At 43.4% G+C, this 26,148-nt stretch overlaps 1 protein-coding gene across 4 annotated transcripts in view; it reads left to right on the top strand.

Moving 5' to 3' along the window:
- The window catches only part of ALMS1 (ALMS1 centrosome and basal body associated protein), a 69,209-nt gene extending 45,945 nt beyond the window's left edge, over positions 1 to 23,264 (top strand). Inside the window, exons 10-19 of one of the 4 annotated variants that reach the window (XM_086746520.1) lie at positions 1,026 to 1,151; positions 2,790 to 2,951; positions 6,340 to 7,523; positions 10,018 to 10,132; positions 11,788 to 11,967; positions 12,981 to 13,225; positions 13,950 to 14,133; positions 14,350 to 14,413; positions 18,001 to 18,100; positions 22,771 to 23,264. In XM_086746520.1, coding sequence (XP_086602646.1) covers positions 1,026 to 1,151; positions 2,790 to 2,951; positions 6,340 to 7,523; positions 10,018 to 10,132; positions 11,788 to 11,967; positions 12,981 to 13,225; positions 13,950 to 14,133; positions 14,350 to 14,413; positions 18,001 to 18,100; positions 22,771 to 22,815 — 2,405 coding nt within the window. In that variant the 3' untranslated portion in view covers positions 22,816 to 23,264. Of the gene's footprint in view, positions 1 to 1,025; positions 1,152 to 2,789; positions 2,952 to 6,339; positions 7,524 to 10,017; positions 10,133 to 11,787; positions 12,043 to 12,977; positions 13,226 to 13,949; positions 14,134 to 14,349; positions 14,414 to 18,000; positions 18,101 to 22,770 lie in introns of all 4 variants that reach the window. The other 3 variants (XM_086746519.1, XM_086746518.1, XM_086746517.1) reach the window with 3 other exon arrangements.
- Positions 23,265 to 26,148: the final 2,884 nt, after the last annotated feature.

Here is a 26,148-nt window from a genome sequence, read left to right as displayed (position 1 = left end):
TTTATTCTATAGAATAGAATCACAGGATGGTTTGGGTTGGAAGGGACCCTCAAAGCCCACCCAGTCCAACCCCCCCGCAAGGAGCAGGGACATCTCCAACCAGATCAGGTTGCTCAGAGCCCCGGCCAACCTGGCCTGGAATGTTTCCAGGGCTGGGGCATCCACCGCCTCTCTGGGCAACCTGGGCCAGTGTCCCACCACCCTCAACGTAAAAAAATTTTTCCTAATGTCTAGTCTGAATCTGCCTCCCTCTACTTTGAAACCGTTACCCCTTGTCCTGTCACAACAGGCCCTGCTGAAGAGTGCTGCAGGGAGGTCTCACCAGAGCGGAGCAGGGGGCAGAATCCCCTCCCTCGACCTGCTGGCCATGCTGGTTTTGATGCAGCCCAGGATGCGGTTGGCCTTCTGGGCTGTGAGTGCACATCGCCAGCTCATGTTGAGCTTCTCATCCACCAGCAGCCCCAAGTCCTTCTCCTCAGGGCTGCTCTCAATCCATTCTCCCCCAGCCTGTATTTGTGCCTGGGATTGCCACGACCCAGGTGCAGGACCTTGCACTTGGCCTGGTTGAACTTCATGAGGTTGGCATGGGCCCACCTCTCCAACCTGTCCAGGTCCCTCTGAATGGCATCCCTCCCCTCCAGCGTGTCGACGGCACCACACAGCTTGGTGTCGTCGGCGAATTTGCTGAGGATGCACTCTATCCCACTGTCCATGTCGCCAACAAAGATGTTGAACAGGGCTGGTCCCAGTACTGACCCCTGAGGAACACACTGGTCACTGGCCTCCACCTGGACATTGAGCTGTTGACCACTGCTCTCTGAGCGCGACCATCCAGCCAATTCCTTATCCACCGAGGGGTCTGTCCATCAAATCAACTTTCCTAAAGAATATGCTGTTTCTCCAGATTTAACGCGGTGAACACCCTCAGCAGTCTCTTTGGGTCCTGATTTGTTGCTTTTATCTTCGTTTCCGTTAAAGGATTACAGCCTGACTTCTGCTAATTGCTTTGCCTTCCATCCCCGCAGATCCGCCCTTATTGCTGCCGTACAAACCTTCTGGAAGTACTGGGATGTATTATGTTCCTTACCTAAAGGCAGGCTCCAAAATATCTCCAGCGGGGTCAGAAACCAGTGCGGAGAGCTCTCGCTCAGGTACTTATTTATCTGAATTGTCTCTGTTGAGCTCAGAACTCTTCTGTCCTACCGGTTTAGGGTAAGTGCGTTGATTTTTAATAGAAAGATGCTTTTGTTCGTGTTCACACCACTTTATAGCACAAAGAGCTGAGTCCTGACTGCGGGCTACGGTTTCGTTTTCTTTGATGAAAGGGACGTTAGTGCTCCGTTCTGGCGGCGGAAAGAAACAAGGCTCAGTGTTTTACAGCTTGATAATTCTTTACTTTCCTCCCGGAATTACTGTTCAGTGTGGACTCTTTCATGTCTCTGCCAGTTCTTCTTCTTTAGTTCCCTTATTTATGTACGTTCTCCTCCTTTTTAAATTAATTTGGTCTGTGTGTGTGTTCTGAAATACCTGCATAATACAAGACGCATTCTGGATAATAGCTTTCTCAGTACTGAGTATCCTTCCTCCGTGCTAGGGAATTCCAGTGCAGAAAGCCTTTCTCTAAACAATGTAATTTATAACTGTGTTTTAAAATATGTGTTCACCACGTCCTCCCATCTCCCAGTAAAAAACACTTCTCACTTACCAGAGGAGAGGATGACCTGTGATTCATCCACTTCTTTTGCTTTGCCTGCTGTTATTTTTCAGTTCTATACATAAAGAACACATCACTTCAGTGTTACAGGTCTTATTTGCAGCTTGTTTACAGTCCGACATTTTTGACATCCAAAATTGTTTGTAGACAAAACCAATAGTCCAGAAATGTCCAGTTCCCCACAGATGTGCACCGGGGAAGTAGGTTGATACAGCGGTGACAGTAAGTGCACATTAGAGCCACAAATTGTGCCTGTAATCGTTTGTGTGTGTCTCTGCTCGTTACCTTTTCCCAATCTGTACGTGGCGATGTCGTCAAGGTGAGAGGAACAAATGTGATCCAAGTCCGTTGTTTTGTGGAAACGGTGATGCTAGATATAAAAATTCACTATGCCTATGAGGCAGCGCAAGGTTCTAGAAAACATACAGCAGAATTAAAAAACAAAATTTGGTTTTTAAACTCCCTGCTGTAGCTAGGATCCTTAGCTTGTGAGTGGTAACCGAAGGAAATTGAGTTGAGTGAGTCCGCTGAAGGTAACCAGGCGGATAAATCCGTTAGGGGCCACTTTAGATTCCTAATGTTAGCAGACAGCGGTATGATAGTAAGGGAGATCTGCTGTTGTCTTGAATTCTTGTTTAGAGGTTATACAGACCTACTCTAGTCTTCCAGTTTTTTCTCCATGGCTATTCTGAGCTCGGAAAATAATTATTTACGTCAGTCGGTGAAAACGTCTGGAATCTTCATGTGAACAGGAGGGAGTCTGGACATTCCAAGTCCTGTGTCTGGCTTGTCTGAGGCTCCTTTTCCTGTCTTCTTCTCTGCTCGTTAGTAGAATAGATAAAAATTCATCTAGCTCTCAGGGAGAACCTTGTCACCAAAGGTCGTGGAAAAGCATGCGGTGCAATACCTACTGCTGCTGCGTTAGTTGCTGGAGCCGCTCCCTGAGGATCGTGGGTTTTGCTTGGTGAATATACTGGTACTGATACTTGGATACAGGCTTTCTTTCGGACGTTGTTGTGAAATTTCTGTGTCTGTTTTTCCTTTTACTCATAATTATTGCTCTCTTTCTCTGCAGGACCAAATGATGTTCTTGCTCCAAGGTTCCCGGCAAATACGCTCGGTTTAAGGGATGATAATCTTCCAGACAGCGCAGCTATCAAGCATAAAGAAGGAATCCACAGTAAGAGGGCCAAGCCCAAGCTAGCCTGGGCTGAGGAGCAGAGGGAAGCTTCCCCAGGTAGTTAAAGTGTCTGTTTGATTTTACCTGTGTTTTCGTACACGTGAAAGAAAGTAGAGCAAAAGATTTACTTTTCAGGGTGCATGATTTCTGGTCTCATGGTGTTGCTGATAGTCTGCCTGAAGCTGCTGACTTTGAGTCATTTTTCTCTTTCCAATCTTTCTGCTTCTCCCTGACTGCCCAACTACTTGGACATTAGTTATCTGCCAGCGTGCAATGGATGCCCAAGTAGAAAATGACAGAAATTCCCCGGTCAATAAAAGCAGGTGGGATGGCTCTGTACGGTGGGTTGGGGTTGTATTCCTGCTCACAAATACGCTGATGTCTCGTGATGTCATGTGAAGTAACTCTGTAATGTTGGTATTTAACTGAATTTTAATTTGATTTCCCTGATGTATCTTTCCTCCTCCCCTCCATTAACCTTGTTGGATGGTACTCCTGAGGGATGAAGGTCAGTTTGCTACTGTAGTAGCCTACTTTAAGGCTTTATTTGCTGGGAATGCTGACAAAATGAAATTACGCTGAGCTAACTGATGATTTTGCCACTCTATGTCATGACAGTAGTTAAAATTAGTCCTGATGGACCCTCCTTTTGTACCAAACCTCCTTCTGTGGTTCTGACTGGCTGGTGAACTTCCTCGAGTCTGAGTTGGGATGAGGATTTTTATTCTGTTTGAGGATTGCATCTCATTCCTGGACAGAAGTAACCATCAACAGAAAATTGCTGCGTGGTTGCCATCTCTCCCAAACGCAGCTATTAATTCCTCAGGGAAGCTGTTTATTGCGCAGTACAGGATTTTGCACATGTGCTATATTAAACAAAGAGCAAACAAATTGCGAGGAGGTAATTTAATTGTGGCTGTTAATGAGGGATGGGACTTGAAACATGAACAGAATAACGGATTCTAGTTTAGAGAGTTCCTGCTCTCTTCTAGGCAGTCACTATATAGGATTTTGGGGATTTTTGGAGATTATTTTTGTCCTTTTCAAGCAGCCAGCTCAATATGCCTGGGGTAAGGTCACCCCACAGGGCTGTGCTGATGTATTGATAGGAATTTCTTCTGATTATTCTAATTCTTCTCTTTAGAAGAGGTTTTCTTTGAAGCTTTTCTCTTCAGAATGGAAAGATTTTGCTATTTCCAGAAGATAATGTAAAATGATTGCATAAGACACACTGAGTTTGATTATTTTACGCTCATTTTACTCTTTTGGTAAGTGCATATAGGAGCAATAGTTGAATAAGTGCAACAATGAAGACAATATTGTCTTAACCTCGTTTTTCTAATGGAAGAAGTAATTCTCTATGAGCATTTGTAAAATGCAGCGATACAGAAACAAGTGGAGTAAGGTAGAAAAATCCTTTTCCTTATTTACTACGAGTGACTCAGAAGAAGAATGCTGGGTCACGGTGGCAGAGTTGAAGAAGCACATGTATAGAAGTGAGCTGTCGCAACAAGAATCTGCAGTAACAAACCAAATACCGTGTTAAACCAGCCAGTACAACTGGGAATTTAAGCAAGCTTTCTGAAGGAAGACTCGCACGTCTAAAATCTTCTCTGACTTCTTCAATTATATTTTTAGATGGTCTAATAGAAGATTACCCCTACCCACAGAGCTTGTCTAGAGCTCAAAATTATGCAAGTTATGCATTTTTTTTAAAAAAAGTTTCTCGATATAAACTTATTTTTATTTTTTTGCCTGTTTGCATTCCTTCCATTTCGCTGGTAACTTTAAAAAAACCCACAGAAATAGCAAAAATTCTGCGTAGTATTCCCAAGCCTGATCTCATTTGTCAGGAGAACATGGAGGAATCCTCTTACATGAGCGTATAAATACTGGTCTTGTCTGAAATTGGAGGAATTTTTCTTTCTAGAGTTAGTGAGACTGGATCTGGTGATGCTTTTCATGATCTTGATATTACACTGAAGCGTCTCTGTCTTGGGAAGGGAAGAGATGTATAAAATATAAGGAAAACAAGTGACTAAATAAAAATAAAGTTTACGAGGCAGTGTTAACGGTGTGAATTCGCACGATCGTAACCCTTCCTGAGCTTATCTTGCATCACTTTTTTTTCTGTCTGTAATTGAGATTTTGTAAAAAGCATAGCTTGTGAGGTAGGTAGGTGTTTGCTCCTGGCGTAGGGCCGGGTTTGGTTGTGGGACTTCTGCTGAATCAGTGGCAAAGCTTGCTCAAATGAGGAAAGGAAGAACTGATTTCCAGTTCTCTTTTCATCAATAGATCACAATCACGGAAAGAAGGCTGTTCAAAACAGAACAACAGAAAATACAAACAGAAAACCCACAAACTTGTGAGGAATGTTGGAGAGCTGGAGGAAAACGAGCACGAGCGTGATTCCTGCCGTTAATGGAGCTCGATACGCGTTTGTTGACAGCTCCCCGTTGCCTAGTCCCTTGTGTTAGTGCTTGTAAAGGGACTGTTCTTCCTTTGTATTGACTTTTACATTTATATTAAAGCTATTACTGCTCTGTAAGGCATGGTGAAATGGCTAAAATGACATGGAACATCTTGCAATAAGCAATAGGGACTTGGGAAATCCTTCTGGCACTAGCATCTATGATTACTGCTTTCTGCCTTCAGTTCATTATATAAATCAGTCCATTGTACAAAGAACATAACATGAAACATTTTTACTTTTTAAAATTTGATTTTTTTTTTTTCCAGAATATTACAAACGACTTCAAAATTATTGTAGAGTGTATTTCTTGTAGGACATGCTGCGTGCGTACTTAATGTGTGTCTGTTACGGATGAGTTTATAATTGGATTTTTGCATACAGTGCTTTGTAATTTCGGAGAGTAGCATGTTCTGGGGGGGATTTCATTGCTGCTTTGAACTAAAATGTGTCATCTGAGCTTGAAAGCGAAGCAGGGCTAGATCATGGTGTGCTATCGGAGATGGTTTAGGAGCTGTCGGATTATACATAATCCTGTTCTGAGCTGGTTAAGAGACAATGTTCAGGCATAGCCTTAGGGGACGTTTGTACTCCCTGGCCGTTTGTCTGAGAAGAAGCAAAATGATTTGTGGCTGCCTGTCATGACTTTCCATAAATATAAAGACTCAGTCCACATTTTAGTCTGGGTAATTACCTCTGGTGTGTCTAGATTCCTCCTTCAGATTCAATTGGATGTAATATTCGCTTGGATTCTGTGTTCCAAATGATAGAAAATACTATGTGTGTACTTTTAATAATGCCAAAACTTCATTTCTAAGTTTGTGGCATTTTGCGAATGGGTAGAATGAGTCCCGCTTTTAATCCTTTAAGCGATTGGAAAGTGTTAGGATGAAAGTAATCCTGTGTGAGATTTGCTGTTTGCTACTTGCTTCTGTGTAAAAACCCCCAAATTTGAAGTGTTTTCTTCTTTTCTAGAACGCACAGACCATTCGAAGTCTGTAAAAACCACTCATTCGCTCTTCAAATCCGCACAGTTCTACCTTCATCATCCAATGCCCACGTGTGAGAGCTACTTCCTATCTAACAACAAGCTGCCGGAAGATGGGCCGGGTGTCGGACGTGCTCAACTCTCCTCAGGCCCTGGCTTGCAGAATTGGAAAAGAGCACATCCTCACCAACGGTTTTTCTCTGTTCATCATAAAAAGGACGGTGAAAATGAATTCTTGCCACTCACTGCAGAGGCAGATTACAGCAAGAATGAGGATCTAAATGTCAGCGCATCTTTGGGGACTGAAATGTCGGGAGACGAGCCGCTTCAGCGTGGCGGAAGAGAAGCAGAACACAAGACGACTAGAAATTATCCTTTACCGTGCAGCCAAACAACTCGCCTTAATGAGAACGTGGAGAAGGATCTACCGCCGAGACAGAGAACCCATTCCTGTGGTAGCTTGGATGAACTCTGGATTAAGTTCTTGGAGTGCCAGAAGAGACACCAGCACTGTGATTTTAGGAGTAATGGTGAGCTGTCCCTCGTTGAACGCCTCGATCGATTGGCCAAGGTCCTTCAGAATCCCATTAAGCATACGCTAATACCAACAAAATCTGAAAAGAGTGTTTCTGAAAAGAAAGTTAAGGAAAGAGGGCAGAAGAAAACAAGGCTGCCAGAAAAGAGCATGTCTGAGGCTAATGCAACACATGTTGAAGAAACACCATGCATCAGCCATGATAAAAGTAGCTTTGTTGAACTCAAGAAAAAAAGATCAGGAGAAAAAATCATCAGCCGCATGAACAAAATTTTGGAGGACCAGCAATACTTGGAAACTCCTAGTGACACTTCTTCCGAGACAAGGCTCGGTAGAGATCGTGGCACCACCATCAGTTCCACCACCTCAGAATCGGATACGGTGACCCAAACAGAGATGGAAACGGCTACTCAGACTGACGTGAGCAGCTCCGTTTCCACCATTGACACTGCCAGGCTGATCAGGGCTTTTGGGCAGGAAAGAGTGCGCGTGTCACCAAGACTGTCCCAGCTTTATCGTACCATCGACCACCAGAAAAGTCGCTCTGAGAAGTGGGACAAGGGAAGTGGCAAAGCACTGGGTGTAGGATATCCACAGGTTCCTTCGGAGAGACACAGGAAGAGGAAAGAGATCCAGGTATGTGGTCAGTTAGACCAAAAGACAATTTTAATTAATCTTTACAGGACCTCCTGAGCTGCTGTACAGTGGTAGAGCTTGTTATTTGCAGAATCATTTAAAAATTTCCCGGAGAATGGTGTTTACATGGTAGTCTCTCTGCCTTTCCAGGAATAAAGACGAGATCAAAATATCTTAAAACATCAATTGTGCTCTTTCTCTTTGTTCCTATTTGTCTTTTTTTTTTTTTTTTTTTTTTTTTTTTTTTTTTTTTTCCCCCCTCTTCCTTTATTTGTGTTGGGAAGCAAGATCCTGCTGTCTCTGATTTCTCATTACCTGCAGGTTCTGGGCTTTAGCAATCAGTTCAGGGATATTAAAAGACCAAGTCTCAGCCCTAAGGATTCTAGGTGAAAAGTCTGGAGTAAAGTGCTTTTAAAGTCAAGAAAATCCTTCTAATTACTTCAGCTGAATTTGCCCATTGCCCTTTGAAGGAAAAATGAACATTTAATTTCCTGAAATTAATTGCCTTGGCATGAATTTGGTGATTATAGTAAGAAATTACAGACTTTTGGTGTTCTGTAACACATATTGGTGCTGAAAAGTACAGGAACAAGTGAGAAAAATTTCTCTTTTTTTGTTTTGTTACCAGAAGAAAGTGGTAGTGCCATCATTACTAATAGATTTCATTGAAATTAGCTTTTTTTGAAAGAAACAACTCGGATTCAGTCTGTGTCAGGTAAGCTGATGAATGCATTTCTGAGGGAGAAAGTCTTTTTCAAGACTACGAATGGTTTGAAAAGATTTCAAGTGACATTTTAATTTAGAATATTTATTTAGAGGTAAAATAAAACTGTCATAAACTTTGCAACATTAGGACCATTAATCAGAACCCCGCCCATCTATCAACGAACTGAGGATCCAACATTTCTAGCATGGCTGTAGTATTCAGCAGGTGATTTTATTCCACGTTCCATTCATAAGAAGAATCTTTCAGTGTCTGTCTGGACCTTAGAGCCAACATGACGGCTCGCTGTTCCCGGTGCTGGATGTCGCGTTGACATCAAGCTTTAGAAAGCGGTGTCTTTACCTGCTGATGTAATGTTCTTTTTCAAAATACATACAGACACGTGACCCAACTCGGATAAGGAGTGAGGAAAAAACTGATGGCAAAATGGCGAACTTAATTTTAAAATCCAGGTTTTGGTAATTTCTGTGATGCTTGGCAGAACAGAAATAAAGAGAAATTTTTTTTTTTTTTAAAATTAGTTGCAAATTATCTGTGATTCAGAGACAGATATTTATTTATAGCGGCAGCCCTACCCCTAGAGAGACTGTACAAATCTTTCAGGCAAGTGCTGCATTTTGTAGCTCAGTTTTTTTTTTTTTTTCTTATGAGAGCCTATTGTCAGCTCTGCTTCCAGAAAACTTGCTTACAGCTTTCGTTATATATAGATGCTGAACCCACCCCAGAAGGGTTTTATCTATTCCAGTTTGTTATTGCTGAAGCGCTCTTCGAGCTGCCATCTGGTAGCAGGTACAAAGCGAAAGGTTGCGCTGCTCGGCTGCTGAAGGGCTTTGAAAGCGCGGCGCTGAATATTCTGGTTTAAGTAGGAATATCCATATCAGTATCCAGCTTTGAATGGCTCCTGATATTTATTTCTGCGGGCTGATATGCACGCGCGTGTAAATGTGTTGGGGTTTTGTTCCTTATACTGTTTTCCCTTTTGCTGAGCACACATTCAGATTTGCTCCTGGTCTCTGAAAAGAAGATAGATATCTACTACAGCTGTCTAGTGCGCTGAAATAGCTCTCTGAAACCAAAAACCAGTTCTTGCCAGGACACGTGAGGGTAAAAATTACCTCCTTTTAATGCTGAAATGAAATTATATTTGGCATTGAAGTGGGGATAGTAAAAAGGTAATAAAAATTCTCTGCTCATTTCCATCGCGGCCAGCGTTATGAGTTACTAATAGGATACTAATTGCTATGATCAAGGAAAAAAAAAAAATCCGTTTCATAATTAAACATGAAATTCAGTGGAGTTGCAGAGATTGGTCTGTGCTGCACTGTTGGATTTGATGCCTGGGGAAGCGCTGTCAGTTAATTGCTGTTAATATAGCGCTAACCTCTGGATTTTATGTAACCAAAAAGCTTGTGAAACAGATGCATTACTCTTCTACTAATCTTTCAAAGCAGTTTGTCCCTCCAGCAAACCCAGCAACCTTTAAAGGCTTTTGGTTTGAGGGGGCAGGAATATGGGATTCAGTGTAGCTGTTTATTCTCCCTCTTTCCAAAGCAGAAATGTTTCACACGTTGTGGTCTTTCATGAAAGCACAGCCACCAAATGATCCTGCCACAGCAAAGGATTTTTGTAAGTCTGTCTTGACAGGTCACGTTGTCTCACGAACTTGCGACAAACAAATTGGAGGATGCTCCGCACTGCACAGAATTTGCTCTTGCCTGCAGAAACCATGCACTCTTCTTACTAATTTATTTATATATATTTTTTTTCTAGAGCGCAGTCTCCCTTTCATCGGATTCAACTTCTGCAAGCGGCAGTTCCTGGGGGCCAAGCTCTGCTCTTACTAACAAGCGACGGATACGGATGCTAAACAAAGGTATCCAGGCAGGTGAGCTGTTGAATTCCAGACTTGTCTTTTCTGGGTTTGCTTTTGCCTTTCATCTCTTTGGAAGCCGTTCTCCGAAGTCTGTTGCGTGTTTCTGGTGATGGGCGTGTACATGCAGCACTCTTCAAATTCACTTCAAATGCTTTTAGAGAAGGACGTTATGTTCTAATTAAAATTAGCCTTCTCATTTCCTTTCTTGGTTTCTTTTAGTAGCCAGTTTTCTCACTTAAAAGTTTCTTAACTTAAGCTTCTAATCCATTTCAACAGCAAAGGTGGACTAGCTGTATTTTTTATATATTGTTTTCTCTGCAAGACATCTGTTACTCACAGAATCTATTTTGTAGGCATATGCTATTTCAGAAGGCAACCGTGGTGTTTCGTGTTCTTCTTGGTAATATTTTAGATGTTTTATTCTGTTTAAAGCATAAGCTGATCCTGGACTAGTGCAGTTCTGCATTTGAGTTTTTCTGGTGGCACTTACCAGTTTCTCCATTGCTTTCATTTACATGCTGAGTTCCCATTGTAAGGTTGGCCAATGGTTTTGTTTAATTCATCAGACATATCAGTTATTTATTTATTACTGCTTTTTTCATGTGCAAGTAGACTGAATCAGAAAAGTATTTTCATGACTTGTTTTCAAGATCGTGTTACGACTTTTTGAATGTTACTTAGAATCATATAATCATTAGGGGTGGAAGGGACCTTTTAAAGCCCACCCAGCCCAACCCCCCTGCCAGGAGCAGGGACATCTCCAACCACATCAGGTTGCTCAGAGCCCCGGCCAACCCGGCCTGGAATGTTTCCAGGGATGGGGCATCCACCACCTCTCTGGGCAACCTGGGCCAGTGCTCCACTACCCTCATGGTAAAAAATTTATTCCTGATATCTAGTCTGAATCTACTTCCCATCACCCCTTCTGCTATCACACCAGGCCCTGCTGAAGAGTCTCTCCCCACCTTCCCTGCAGCCCCCTTTGGGCACTGGGAGGCCGCTCTCAGGTCTCCCCGGAGCCTCCTCTTCTCCAGGCTGAACAGCCCCAGCTCTCTCAGCCTGGCCTCACAGCAGAGCTGCTCCAGCCGTCTCATCATTTTCATGGCCTCCTCTGGACTCGCTCCAACTGGTCCACGTCCTTCTGATGTTGGGGGCTCCAGAGCTGGACGCAGTGCTGCAGGTGGGGTCTCACCAGGGCAGAGCAGAGGGGCAGAATCCCCTCCCTCGACCTGCTGCCCACGCTCCTCTTGATACAGCCCAAGTTGACACCTTCCGCTTTATATGTTTCTGTTAAATATTTGTGGTGGTGTTTCTGTTAAATATTTGTAATCTTGTGAGCAAACCAATCTTCTATACCTAAAACGTAATTTTCGATGGGACACACTGCGTAAACTAACAGGTCCAGAAAAACCTGCAGTTCCACTGTCCAAAATGTGTGTTGACCTGCCATTGTGTCTTTTGACAGCAAATTTTAAGCTGACTTTTCAGAAGCTCAGCTCAGGTCCCCAGGAAGGGGTATAGTTGGTTCAAGTTTAATTCCCATCCCCTAAATATATAAAAATAAAAGTTAAGGACCACCCCCTGGGCTATGCCTATCACACGTGCCGATGTTGAAGTGCTTCCAGTTGCTCTGGAATAAGATGTTACCGCTTTGTTTTCAACTACAGGAGACTTAGAGATAGTGAACAGCGCAACCAAGAAAAACACTCGAGATGTTGGTGTGACTTTTCCTACCCCAAGACCTAGCCAGCCAAGTCAACGGCCCCAGGAACCCTGGCAGTGTGTTGGTGGTATTTTCGGAGACTCAGATGGTGTGGTCACAGATCAGCAGGCAGCAGGAAGCAAGGGTACGCAGAAGGGACAGCCAGGCAATTTTTTTGTGGAGAAAAGGACCAGAAGGAGCAAGCTGCATTTACCACAAGGTCAGTCCCAAAATACTTTCTCTAGGGACTAGGGAAGCTGTACATCTCAAGAGCAACCAGCAAAACACGTGAGGAGGATTAGCTGGGGCACAGAGTAGTCTCTGTCACTAGTACAGTCCGTTTGTATTCTGGTTTGAATCAATGACATTTTAAACAGAAGCACTATGTCAATGACCTCTCTAGTGTTCTATTATGATGCACTGAGCCTTCAAAGCACAAGTATTTTTGGGAGAGTACTTGAGGGAAGATTGTGGTACCAGAAAAACTAGACTTGTTTCCCTCTTTTAGCTAGAGTTGCGTTTTTGAGCTGATGGCCTCCAGACTTTTTTTTTTTAAAAAAGAAAAAAAAAAATTCCTGTCAATCTTCACAGTGTCGTGATTAAATGTTTAAAAATATTTTCCTTAGTCATCATTGTTGTTGTTGTAGGGACAAATCATTCTCTCTCATACCCGTTTAACTTAGAAAATTGAGAATATCTGCTCAGAGTACTTAGCTGATATATTCCAATCCTGTTCTGTATGTAAACTGTGAGTAATCTAATTCTTGTGTATGTATTTAACATTTGGAAGATGTAAAGCATCTATAAAAAACCATAGGGCGTAGGACAGTGCAGAGGCTCCTTAAAAATGTGTAATTGCTGATAAATTCATTCTATAAAGAGAGAAACTTGCAAACTAAGCCATTTTGTGCCTTTTCAAAAAAGTGTTGTTTGGTAAAGACTTGTTTCTCTGATGCTTGGCAGGGGAATTCTTTTGAAACTGCCAAAGGTGTCGGGTACGGAGTCTCACTGTTGTTAAACTGAGGTGACTGTTCATTGCAGTGTTAGGCCCCCGATTTATTTAGGTAAGGCCTTGGGCATGAAGGGCCACAGATGGGGATGGAAAATAGGAACACATTTTCTCTACAAATCTTTATTCTCTTCTGTGTCTTTTAGCAGGGATTTCGTGGTTCGTCCAAGCAGGAGACTTGAAATCTGAATCTCGGAAAGAAAACCATTCCAGTTCCTTTCCTGGTCCTGGTCCATCTTGGTTTGAACCGTTTACCAGCACAAAGCCTTGGAGAGAGCCTCTCCGAGAGAAGAACTGGCAGGAGCAGCAGCACAGCAACATGATTCAGCCAGCGGTTCCGGAAAGAGATGCTGAGAACAGGGCTGTGCGGCCGTTTGTGAAGCTTACGCTACAGGTAAAGGCAGGATTTCAGGAGTTACGCTGAATCTCGGGGAAACACGTTTTGTTCCTGTTTGTCTTGTTATTTCACCTTTATCATCGTGTTACAGACCACTCCTGCTGGGAAAAAGGAAAAACTAACCAACCAAAAAAACACCCCAAGAAAACAAATGAATTTGTCAGTCCTGTTTCGTTCTGGTAATTTGGGTTTCCACAATATGCTGATATATTTGAATTGACCTAATTGTATATTTTAGGGCTTAAATCAAGTCAAACTTGCTTCCATGCAGAAATAATACTGTGTGATGTGTACAGTATGTGATTAAAATGGGCTTTCACTCATACAGTGCAAACATTGTGTGTGTGCGTACGTGCACATACGGTGTGCGCTCCGGGCCAGGTGTGATCACTGTAAATATCTGGAAAAATACACATGGAAATAGAGATGGAAAGTACAGAAATATTTTTGAATTATTTTGAATTATTTTAGATTTTCTTTTTTTTTCTTTCTGGCCAGTTAGTTTTCTGTTTGTTGACAAATAGCTTGTTAAACAAGGTCTCTGAGGATCTACCCAGCATTAAAGATACAACACTTTGTATGTTATGCCAAATACTGCTTTGCTGGGATTTTTTTTTTTCCCTTGCTTTGGTAATAGTGTTAGATATTTTGATTATTCCCCTCCAGCTGCAGGGAGACAGCGTGGCCACTTCAGACTTTGTTTTTTCTCATCCCGTCTTAGGAAGCTCTTGCAGTGCATCGCCCTGATTTCATCTCCCGCTCCGGAGAGCGTGTGAAGCGTCTGAAGCTTGTAATGGAGGAGAGGAGGATACAGAGCGTAGCGCAGTCCAAACAGGAAGGGTTGCTTGATCCTCCGGAGAAGGGAAAGGGCTACGGGAATGCGAATCACGTGCTGACCGACAGAGGTACCTTCATCATTCTGCTCTTTGTGGTCTGTAGGAATTAATTAATTTCCACGTTATACTTAAGAATGTGTGTATTTTCAATAAAAGTGTTACAGTTATTTAACATTATTGTCTATAAGAATCCCTAAATTGTAAAGGAGTCATATCGTTGCAGTAATATTCTTTGTGAGAAGTAGACTTGTTCACCATCCTCTTATCTCCAAATTTTTCGTTTAGGTTTGCCGATTCAAGAAAAGAAAAGAGCAATTCCAAAGAGTGAAATGGTTCAAAGATCTAAACGGTGAGGTTAAGAAAATTTTCTTTCAGGTAGATAGCTGACCTGAGTAAGTGGGTGGGAGAGATGGATGCTGTCAGAAAACTGGGCGTTGGGGATAACTCAGCTTTTTTTGGTGCAGGATGTAGACGCCTTATCAGAGGAAGAAAGCACCTATTTAGAAAATCTGAGAAACAGATTTTGGAAAAACTATTTCTGAAACTATTTCTGTAACTAAACCAGAGTATTCTGCTGCAGTATCTGCAATCCAAGCACTACAGCAACTCTGCAAGTACCGGATCCCGAAAAGAGAGGAGATGTAGAGTGTGGACCCCTGGAGCATCTGTATAGTTTTAAACATTAACAGAGTTAATTGGTGCGGGAAGCGAGGTATCATTTCACCAAATGAATGCAGCTTTATGTAAGAAATAACTGCCCTCAAAGGATTATGGAGGCTTTTACCCTTGAAGAAAACCACCTTATGAGGGATTTTGTCTGATTTTTGACTCAAGTAATTCATATATAAAATGCACAGCATGCTAACAACGTAGTAAACGTTTGGAATGCTGCAGAGAGAGCATGTGAAGGTATAATAAAAAATTGAATTTATTGCAGCTAGATTCTGAAAGGGTAGTGGGATCAAGAAGAGGTGGTTTGGAAGAGTACCAGTTGAGAAACAGCGTAAATACTTAAAAGTAAATTAGATACTCATGAAGTTGTCTCTGATAACTTGTAAAATTATGTAAAAATACAGTGATACTGTAAGTTATTTAAAGTCAAAACAAAACAAAGGTCAAGAGTGTGCCTTGAGGCAAGGGATATTTTGAGTATTTGGGATTTCAGCACAGATGCAAGTGCTTTGTTGCATTGAGGTTTTGGAATGTACGTGCTACGTGCGGGGAAGGGTTTGTGCTGTGTGAAAGGGACAATGCTGTGCGCCAGGACTATTTCACAGCATCTTCATCGGTAGGAGCAACGGGACGGAGCGCACCTCCTTGTAGGTGACACTGAACTGGGAGGACCGGTCAGTATGCTGGAGGGTCTGTGGCTTCTAGAGATCTTTGCAGGCTGGAGGGAAGGACCAGGAGGAATCTTACGAAGTTCAGCAATGATAAATACCAAGTCTCTCCTTGGACAAAAAACCCTGCCAAGGACAGCCCCCTTGGCAGTGTCCGAGGACAGACTGCCTGTGGAGTGGCCCTTCTGGAAAGGCCCTGGGGACCTGACAGCTGGTAGACAGCAGATTGAACGTGATTTTGCAGGGATGAAGGCCAGCTGCAGACTGTGTTTCATGCAGGTGGAGGGAAGGGGATATTCCCTCTGCTTGGCACTCGTGGGCCCACAGCTGGATCCTGTCACCTGGGCTGCCAAAGCAAGGGAGAGGTCAACAAAGTGGCCTTAGGCTGGTGGAGGCCACCAGGCCAGTCAGGGGGCACATGGTGCATGAGCAGAAGCTGCGGAGGCTGGGTTTGTTTGGCCTGAGGAGGATGGTGATGGTGAGAATCTGGCAGTGGTGCTTCCCTGCCAGAAGAGGGGTTTAGAGAAGTGTTCCAGTAAGGGGACATTTAACTGGAGAGAAGGAAATCAGGTTTTCATGGGGAGGATGATGAAGTGCTGGACCAGGGCCCACAGAGGTGGTACAATCTCCATCCTTGGAAACAGTCACAGGTTGGCAGGATGAGGCCTGAGCAACCTGATCTAGCCTTGAAGTTAGCCCTGCGTTGAGCAGGGGGTTGGATTAGGTGACTTCTAGAGGTCCTTCCCAGCCTAAGTTGTACTGTAATTCCATAAAATATCCACTGGAATATGCAATATAGAAAATAGTCCCCTTGATGTATATGCTGGGGGAGTCCATAAAGCGTGTTTTATTTCATCATCCTTTGGCATCTAAAAGTATTTTTAGAGAACGATGGCAGAAGTGGTAAATATGCCGGTTCCTCAAGGAATGAGTCACCCCAGGTTTTACTGGACATAGAAGGTTTTGAGTTTGGGTCACTTGGGCCGTGAGATCAATGTACCAGAACTCTTACGTTTTCAGAAACTCTGATTTTGTAATAACCAAAGTCAGCAGGACTTCTATGGAGACTGATTCAGGCGGTCACTTGGTTATATTCTTTTTTTTCCTTCTTGCTGCTGTCAAACTGCAGCTCTTGGTTGGAGCTGAGAAACAGTTTATTCTCCACCATTCTCTTGAAATCCACACCTGTAATGAGTGCAGAAGCTTTTTCTTTGTGAGGATATAAATGGAATTTCTCATGGCAAATTAGCTAGAGGTAATGAAAACAATTTTCAATGAATTTACCTACAATTCTGCATTGCCCACCTCTTGTTCTAAAACTTCTTCGTGGTGGATTTCTTCACTATGAGAGTGCTGAGGCGCTGGCCCAGGCTGCCCAGAGAGGCGGTGGATGGCCCATCCCTGGAAACATTCCAGGCCAGGTTGGCCGGGGCTCTGAGCAACCTGATCTGATTGGAGATGTCCCTGCTCCTTGCAGGGGGTTGGACTGGGTGGGCTTTGAAGGTCCCTTCCAACACAAACCATTCTGTGATTCCTGCTGGAATTCGTACCCAGACAGCTGTCAAAGATGACCCCTCCTGCCTGGTGGGCTGGAATGATTTGCAGTGTTCAAACTGGAGAGTGATGAAGTACTTAGAGATAATACGAGTTGAATGTAGCTGTGTCTTTTAAAAGATTTGATGTGCCAACAGTAATTATGGAAAGATACCATACTGACATAAGAATGAAAGTCTCTAAAAGGGTGTAATGCAGTATTGTATCTGTAACAAGTCTTTTTTTTTTTTTTTTCTTTCTATTTGCTGGTTATCAAATCAGCATGTTAAGAAAGGAGTTATAGTAGGACCTATCTTGCTTTAAATACTACAGGACTGAAATTTTTGAACATCATTCATTTCCACCCCTTGTAAACCACAGTGTTTTTGAAGCTGCACATTTCTTGGTAACCACTCTCATGAAATCAGCAAAGCTTTATTTGCTCAGAGGAAGATTTGGGGAAGGCAGTGTGAGCAGTACACTGCCATCCCCGCTCTCTGGTCCCTCCTTTCCATGGTGGGATGTAAAATAGACTGGAATAGCGCGCTGACTCTGCGCTGAGCACCAGTCACCTCCTGTGCAGTTGGAAGCATCCCTTGCTGTTTGGCTGTGGTGAAAAGATGCCTAAATAGCTTAAATCGGGTTATTTTTCTGATCAAGATCTTTCTGTCGATGGATAAACACGTTACGTGGAGTCAGCATAACCAGTCCAGAAAAGCAACGGGGTTGTTCTGTGCTGAAGATGTTGAAGCTCTGCCTTTTACAGCTGGGTAATCATATCAGCTCTCTGGTCATTTTAATGTTATAAATATTGCTTTTAGGAGGTGCTGCTTGTAAGAGAAAGGCATTATGGGATGTGGGAATTTCCGGTAACACGACTACTGTGTTCCACGTTTTCCCTGTGCGTTACTGGTAAACCCCCAAATCAATGTTCCTGTGATGTGGTTGGCCAGTAGCCTTTAACAGAACATGAAGATAAACCAGAGCAGGGTTTTTTCTTTTTATATCAGTAAGTTCCTTCCTTCCAAGTCACTATTTTTGACTTTTTGTATTTACACTTCAGAATCTATGAGCAGCTGCCAGAGGTGCAGAAGAAGCGAGAGGAAGAGAAGAGAAAACTGGAATACAACTCGTACCGCCTGAAGGCGCGGCTTTACAAAACGGTGGGTGTTCTGGCCAAGTGTTTCTACTGGAACATTTTAGATTTTTTTTTTTTTTTCTTGAGGTCTCAAGCATTATAGTAATATTTACTACATGTTAATTCTGTGGTATTATTTTACAACTTTGAGGTGGCTAGGATATATTAGCATTTAATCAAGGTGAAAGCAGTCAAGCCTAGCAAAACGAGGAACAAAAAATCCTCCTGTGTAACCTGAAATCCTTCCAGGACCTACACATGGAAAAAAGACAAGGAAGCGTGGTCCTGATTAGAGCAGACAAAAACGCTGTTGCAGAGTTGTGAACGCAGAACGGAGGGATTGTGGAGGATATTGAAAGAAGATGTGATAAATGTCCCGATAAAACAGAGGAGGCCCATTTGTCCCCTGTGAGAAACGCATCTCCAGAACTGACCAGTGCATCATTATAAGCCTCAGTCGTTTAAGAACATGCATTAAAAATTAATTTCATCTCTTTTTTTTTTTTTCCTCTGAATCTTAAGGTCGCACTTCAGTTTTAGCATTGCAACTCATCCCTGGCTGAGTTGTCCTGCTAGAGCTGGAGTAGTAGGGTTGGGTATTTGTTGGGAAGTGCAGTAATTGGATTTAAAAGCCAGGGCTTGTAACGCAATGTATTATCCAGAATACCTTCCTAATCTGATTGCGGGTACTTACCGCTCGAATTACTTGAATTTGACGCTGTGCTTTTGCGGAGTATGTTCAGGCTGTATTTTTTTCACTAGGCTGAGAACCTCTGATGTCAGTACAGTAAGGCCTTAAGAGTTAACGAACTCTGGCAGTCATTGACTTGAAGTAGCGTAGTCACCTGGAAGCAGGGAGGGAATCGAATCAGGAGTTTCGTACACAAATGTGGTTTTGATTGGAAGAAGGATGATTCATTGCCGTAAATATTGTAATCTTTTTGTCTTCCTTGGTGATACAGAATAGCTGCAGTGGGTAGCTCCAAATACAGTGAATGGTTTGTTTAGAATTTAGTTAATGTGTTGCTGAGAGCATCAGTTTCTAAGCAGATCTGATGATGGATGAAAAAAAGAATGACAGATTTTGTGGCATGACTCCAAAGATGACGTGGGGTATTAGGAGAAGAAAACGGCTGATGCAAAAGTTAGACTAAAAATATTAATCTAGGGTTGTGTCGTTTAAATTTTCTGTAGCACTGAACCCAAGCTGCGGTCTGAGCACCTCTGGAGTAGATCTGACTCCTCTTTAGGTTGCCGTCACCTGGAGAAGTCCTGTTGTGCCTTACACAAACCTTGCAGGGGCCAGTTCCTTCTGGGATCGTTTGGCCTGTATCCAGACAAAGCTTGGGAAGGGAGAGGGAAGCGGAGAGTCAAGTGCCTTGCTCAGGTTTGTGTGTGGGTCAGTGGTGGCACTGGGCATAGCACTCATTCTCTGTGTGCTTGTACCCTAAATTTAGCACATCTCAGCCATGATACGGCGCTGGGACAGTGCTTGGACCTGTTTCTGTCTCTGGTACCAAAGGAGTAGACATGTAAAAGGAAAACTAGGCATACACCTACACGCAGAGCAGGACAGCTGGCTCTGAGGATGAGCACGTGCCGTTTCTGTGGGGCGTTGAGGGCTCACAGGTGAGGGGTGATTAAAATTTGGGAAAGGAAGCCATGAATTACACGTGTACACACACTCCTGTCTGTGTGTACGTGAACAAGCGTTTGCTGAAGTATCCTCACATCACAATTTAACGATCTCTTAGGTATAACTGCATTGTGATGTAATTTACGGGCTGGCGCTTTTGAAGAAAAATAAACACCAGCTTCTTAGAAACGCATTGTGGGGGGAACACTGACAAACAATGTCCAGTGTGAGCTACAACAGCTCCTACGTGGGCCGTGCTGCTTTCTGGAGGCAGCGCGTCCCTCGTCGTTAGCTGTAGGGAACCAAGGATGGTGATCTTAGCGTCCAGGCTGAGGGATGAGATGAAACCAAGTTTATTTGGCTCGAAACAGGGCCCCGAATTAGTGAATGTATACGGAATATATAACTGGAAAGGTATCAAAATTCCTGTGTTAGAAGGAGACTGAGGGTTGCACAGGCGTTCTTAATTTTTCCAATTGTTAAATGCTTAACTTTATTAAGATAGCAAAGTTGGTTTATCACAGGATGCACATGGGTCTGGGCTGATGTTCTGTCCCAGTATGTTTGCTTTTGTACTTTTAATTTCAAACAGAGCGAAAAATTTAACTAGTCAGATAAGGGAATGGTGCACGCCCTTTAATTTTGAAAACTGTATAGGCCAGACAGATTTCTGATCTGATGGCAGCGTAAATCAGAACTCTTTCAACCCCGGTGACGTGAAAATGAATTTTATGAGTTTCAGATATAAATTTGTTCCATTACGGAGACTTTTCCATTAGACATGGTGAGTTTGTAATTTCTGTAAATAGAGGGCATGAGAGAAACCTCTGTAAAGGGGATAGCAAAGTTAATTTATGTATTTCCCTCTGCCCCTTAAAAAAGAAAAGATATTAGCATTCAGGAGCACTAAACACTATTTTCTTTGTGGGTGGGACGTGTCCTTTAGAGCCTATGCAGGACAGGGGCCACAAGGTGTCACTACCCCAAAGGAAAAAGCGCGTGCTTCTAGAGGCGTGAAACTGAATTGCACTTTGCTCCTTTACAGTAATTTTAGGTTTTTTTAATATTTTTTTTTCATCACCTTGGCTACATTTTCCCCTCTGTCAGCGTCGTAGAGCCGTAGAACGGTTTGGGTTGGAAGGGACCTTTAAAGGCCACCTACTCCAACCCCCCTGCAAGGAGCAGGGACATTTTTAACATGTCAGGGGTTTTTGTTTTGTAGTCACCTCCAGGAAGTGGAGCAGAGAGGAGATAGCATCTAATTGCTAACTGGCTTTGCTTATTAGATTGCGAAAGGGCCTGTGAGCTGGAAGGACTGAGCAGAGGTTTTGTGACGTGAGGCGTTTTGAGCCCTTGTGAGCCGTGATGTAGTATTTGGGATAGACATCATGCTGAGATTCACCTCAGCAGCTTTGCTGCTTTTTATATATGTGTGTGTAAGCTGTGTTGGTCCCTACACTATATATAGTGTGTGTGTGTGTACTGTATACACATACGCTGCATCCTCTGCGTGTATAAAGAGCTGTGCTGCGCCTTGCCTTCATCTGTGTGATGCAAAAGGTCCCATCAGGTAATGGCTGTATCATTCCCGCTGCTGTTAGTAATAGATGAGTTACCCAAAGCTTTTACTTTATGGTACACTTCTGTAAAGCCGTGTAATACGTATTCCATGCTTCAAACCGCCGGCGACGCGCCGGCTGAGCCAGCAGAATGACGTGGTGTTTCGTTATCCGGATTGCCCGTGGCCGTAAGAACGGGTCAGGCTTGCAGGTGCCCGGGGAAGGATGCGTAACGGAGCCAGCATTAGCAGTGCGTATCAAAGATGCTCTGACAGCCTGGTGTGATTTGTGTCCAAGGGGCTTTGAATCCATCTCCCCATCTTCAATTTTTTTTTTCTTTCATTACTTCCTCCACTTGCTTTGTGAAGTGTAAGCGTCCCGCGTTCGCAGCACCGCAGGGCAGAGTTCCATGGTTTAACTGCACACCATTGTGACTTTTCACACAAAGCATTTTGTGCCTTTTTGTTTTTTTTTTTTTCTTTAAAATCTATTACCAGTTATTTTGTAGAATCCCTCTCCAGATTATTTTTGGAAGAGTCTGCAAATAACATTACCTTCCCACCTGCTTCAGGCTGCTTAGGATTTTATGGACTTTGATCCCTTCCCCTTCAGTCATGGCTCATCCTTCCCAGTGCAGTGAAGAGTCCTAATTTGTTCGGTTGTTTATTGCAGAAAACACTTTCTGTATCTTCCACCCTACTCGTTACTCTCCTTTGTAACTCTTCTAGTTTTCCTGTGTCCTTTCATAAATGTGCCGTGACCCGGGGAGTGCATGACTCCCAGAAGCTGGTGTTCAGAAGCTGAAGGGAGAGACACGCATCGTGGTTGCTTGGGGAAACAGTCTGCCAGCTAATATCAAGCAAATTCCGACTCTTTGCCTTGTTTCTGACAGTTTCCACAGCAGCCAGCACAGGGATATCTGCTTTTTTTTCATACCCATGAGTGAGAAGCAACTAGGCTGCTTTAGCAGTCCTCAAAGGCGTAAACTGACGTTTTTAGTGTTGTATTACCCCTTGATATTCTCTTCAGAAAACTTCTTATCTTCAGGCTGAGAGAGCTGGGGCTGTTCAGCCTGGAGAAGAGGAGGCTCCGGGGAGAGCTGAGAGCGGCTCCCAGTGCCCAAAGGGGGCTGCAGGGAAGGTGGGGAGAGACTCTTCAGCAGGGCCTGCTGTGACAGGACGAGGGGTAATGATTTCAAAATAGAGGGAGGCAGATTCAGATCAGATATTAGGAAGAAATTTTTCATACTGAGGGTGGTGGAGCACTGTCCCAGGTTGCCCAGAGAGGCGGTGGATGCCCCATCCCTGGAAACATTCCAGGCCAGGTTGGCCGGGGCTCTGAGCAACCTGATGTGGTTGGAGATGTCCCCGCTCCTTGCAGGGGGGTGGGCTGGGTGGGCTTTAGGGGTCCATTCCAAACCAAACCATTCTGTGATTCTGTGATTCATGCTGAGCGTTTTTCGAGGCAACTCATCTCTCTGGCTTTGTTTTTGTCTTTCAGAAAATCACCAGTCGTGTCTTGGGGAGGAAGGTGCCTTGGGACTGATAAAGATCTGCTCAGACGAGGGTGGATGCCGCTTCGTAAACCTGCAGCATAGAGGAGATTGTGATGTGAAAAAAAATAATAATGCCGTACATACTTGTGCAGTGTACTTTTTGTGGTATTCAATTGTGTCACTTTTGTACTAATACGACCTCGCTGTATTTAAGAATCAATGATTTGATACAAATGACAGGTTTTTAAATAAATGACTGGTTTTCTAGTGGTGTTCTGCACTTCCAGAGTAACATAGTTTGGAAGCGCTTGGTTCATGATGTATTTATAACTACCTGATTGGAACAGCAGTTTTAGATATTTATTTTAAATTGTTTTTAACAATGATTTAATTTTTTTTTTAATTTTCTATCTCAATGTAGAATACTTACTTGCAATGTTTTGTACTGCAGAAAAGAAATAAATAACATCAGATCAGTTTCTAGTAATCCTTGCAGCAACCATGAAATGTGTCTTTGCTGTCTGTACGGACAACATCTAAAGCAACGGCGCCGTAATCACCTCTTGCTCTACACAACGCAGAACTTAAGAAATTACAAGATAACTGTAGCGGCTGTTTAAAATGGACGTTTTTAGCGCCTGAAAGAGTGTAGGACTCATAACTTCCCTGTCCTTTCGCTTGGTTTGCTATCTTTCTAATCAGATAAATTTGTAACGATGTTGGGAATTTTTAAGCCTTGCCTAGGAGAGTCCCCTCCGCTGCATTAGCTGCTTGCATTCTGCCAGGATGCTCGGTTCTACGCTGAACTAGCAACAGAGTGGTAAAAGATGAAATGTAAAGATTCTGCTTCTCGGTGGCAGAAACCTGAAGTCTGAGTTTGATGAGCGTGTCACGGTAGAGTTCGCATAACGTACAAACAGCAAAGACATCTGAGGAAAACATAGGTGGGTGTGAGCAGTGGTTTCTTATTTTCGGTGTTTGAGATGTTACTAACGGTTTAGTTCAAAGAACAGCTGTAACGGTACGCTCAGTTCTGTGGAGGGTGAGGCACAACTCCGATATTTTAACCTTTTGTGTTCACTAAGAATTTCACAGAACTTCTGGTTTCACCCCTGGGCGAAGCGGTGGCTACGCTCCAGCTCTGCCAGTTACCGCTGGAGTTCGCACTGGGATGTAGTGAGTCAAATCTTCAAATGGTGGGAAACGACGTGATTCCCTCGAAGGTCGGTAAACTACACTCAATTACACTAGACAAAGAATTGACATAGTGTTTTTCAAACAGCCTCCTGTGCTGCTGGTACCACATGCTAGCAAAGCAGCTTGTATCCTGCCCCGGAGCCAGGAGGAAATGAAGTGTGAGACTATCTCCGGATGTAAGATTTATAATTTATCTAGATGTACCCAACCACCATGAAACCACGATCTAATGTGCTGGAAATCTGCATTTAAAAGTGCAGGTTAAAAAAAAAAAGAATCCAGCATCGCACGGCTGTGATAAATCAGCTCAGGGAATGGCTTATCTCAGACCTTTCCACTTTTCTAAATCTTTTTCTACCTATTTGCTCCTTCCGCTGTCTTGGCCTTGGGATCGGTTTAGATGCAAGTTGCCGCTTTGCTTTTCCAAGCGCTCTTCTAGGGCTGGAAAGCAGCTTCCTACGTTGCTGAAGCAGAAGGTGCTAAAACCTGCTGGTACTGAGATTCTCCAATATACACGGGAACAGACTTTTTCCTTGCCACGAGAAATCGGGTTGTGTTGGAGTCATGACAAGATCTTGCCTCGCCGAGTGCTCATTTAAAGCCAGCGAGCTGCTTAAATACGCTTTTAAGCTTTCAACTGAGCTTAAGGGCCGTGCTGATGCTTCAGGGGATGCTTGGGAGTCTTCTTACAGTCAGATAACGCAGCCCAGGGTTGTTTTTTTCCAAATATCCGTGGTGTGCCTGTGTGGCTCCCTAACAGAAGCACAGAGGCCAATGATCAAGCGTGTTTCAAATCAAAGAAAGGTAGTGGCAGTCCGCTTCAACTTGTTTAAGCACCCATCCTCATCCCATCCTCATTCTACCCGTTGTAGAACCTTTCAAAACAAAGGAAGAGCTGCTGCAATTTTATTTTTTTTTATGTTTAACTTACTTAAAAATATTCACCAGCTACCAAGGTAATTGACAGTCGCTGTCACTCTGAGCTGTCAAACTTGCAGCTTGAGAGATTTAGTGACAAGTGGCAGTAATTCCTTATTTGGTGGTAATATTGTAGTGTTTTTCCTCTGCTAAGGGGGAAGTGTTTACTTCTGGTAAAGATTTTCTGTTTGGGCATGCTGTAATATATCAGAACGTGTGATCTGAAGACGGCGTTTGGATATTTTACGCTGGTCTGGAGTCACACAAAGTTTCCACCCTGCTTTCTGAAATACTGTAAAGCAAACATTCTCTTTGCACATGGGGGGGGAAAAAGAAAGTTCTGTAGAACAATATGAGATTGTTGGACTTTTCTCCACAGAGAAGTGAGGACCTGCAGTTCCAGATGAGATCAAGAGGAGCTGCAACTTCTCAGAACCTCTGAAAATTAGGTCCCGCGTGGCCAAGTTTAAAGGAGGCAGGTCTTCTGCGCTCCGGCAGCATTATCATCCATCCCGCTCTCCATTTCTTCACGAGGGATGCTGGCGAAGCTGACTCACACCCCTTCCACTACCATTCCTCGTTGTCAGCCGGTCAGATAAAGCTCGTGCTGGGTGCAAAGCATCCAGTGTTTATAGTTCTGAGGAAGGAGGCTCTTGACGTTTGGAGTCATTGGTTCCAACACGCAAAACTTCTTTCCAGCATTTCGGGAAATTCTGCTTGTCTTGTGTTGATTCCAGCATGGTGTCATCTCCTCTTAATCCACTGCTACACAAAGACTTTTAGGGCAAGTTCTGCAAATCTTTGGAAACGTAAACATGGCAGAACTATTTTTTTTTTTTTAACCCTACAGGAGCAGGCTTTAGTTCTTAGTCAGAAACGTTCTTCGATCAGCATTTGCCATGCCCGCCCCGCACAATGATTGTGGTGTAGATGCCGAATGCACATTTGAGTCTCGGCGAAAGGCCAGCTGTCGTGGGTGCTGTCTCCAAAACTGGGGAAGGACAGCGTGGTTGCCTGTTGAGTTGTCTCTAAAAAGTGAGAGCAGCTTTGATCATTGTTCGTTTGTACCTTGTTCATTGTCAAATAAATGCAATGACCGGGCTTCGGCTTTGGGTTGCCTGTAGATGTTTGTCTACAAGCTGAACTCGAAACGGGAAGCGTGATGGATGTATGCGTGAGGTGGACAAGGCAGGGAAACAGCAGAGAAAAGGGATGTAAAAAAGCTACGTTATGCTTTGAAAACTTCCTTTTTTTTAAAGTAAGAGGCT

Source organism: Chlamydotis macqueenii, chromosome 4, assembly GCF_036417535.1.
Source record: "Chlamydotis macqueenii isolate bChlMac1 chromosome 4, bChlMac1.mat, whole genome shotgun sequence".
NCBI classification, from domain to species: Eukaryota; Metazoa; Chordata; class Aves; order Otidiformes; family Otididae; genus Chlamydotis; species Chlamydotis macqueenii.
The sequence above is the reverse complement of the archived record's forward strand: the minus strand, read 5'-3'. Positions and strand labels throughout refer to the sequence as shown.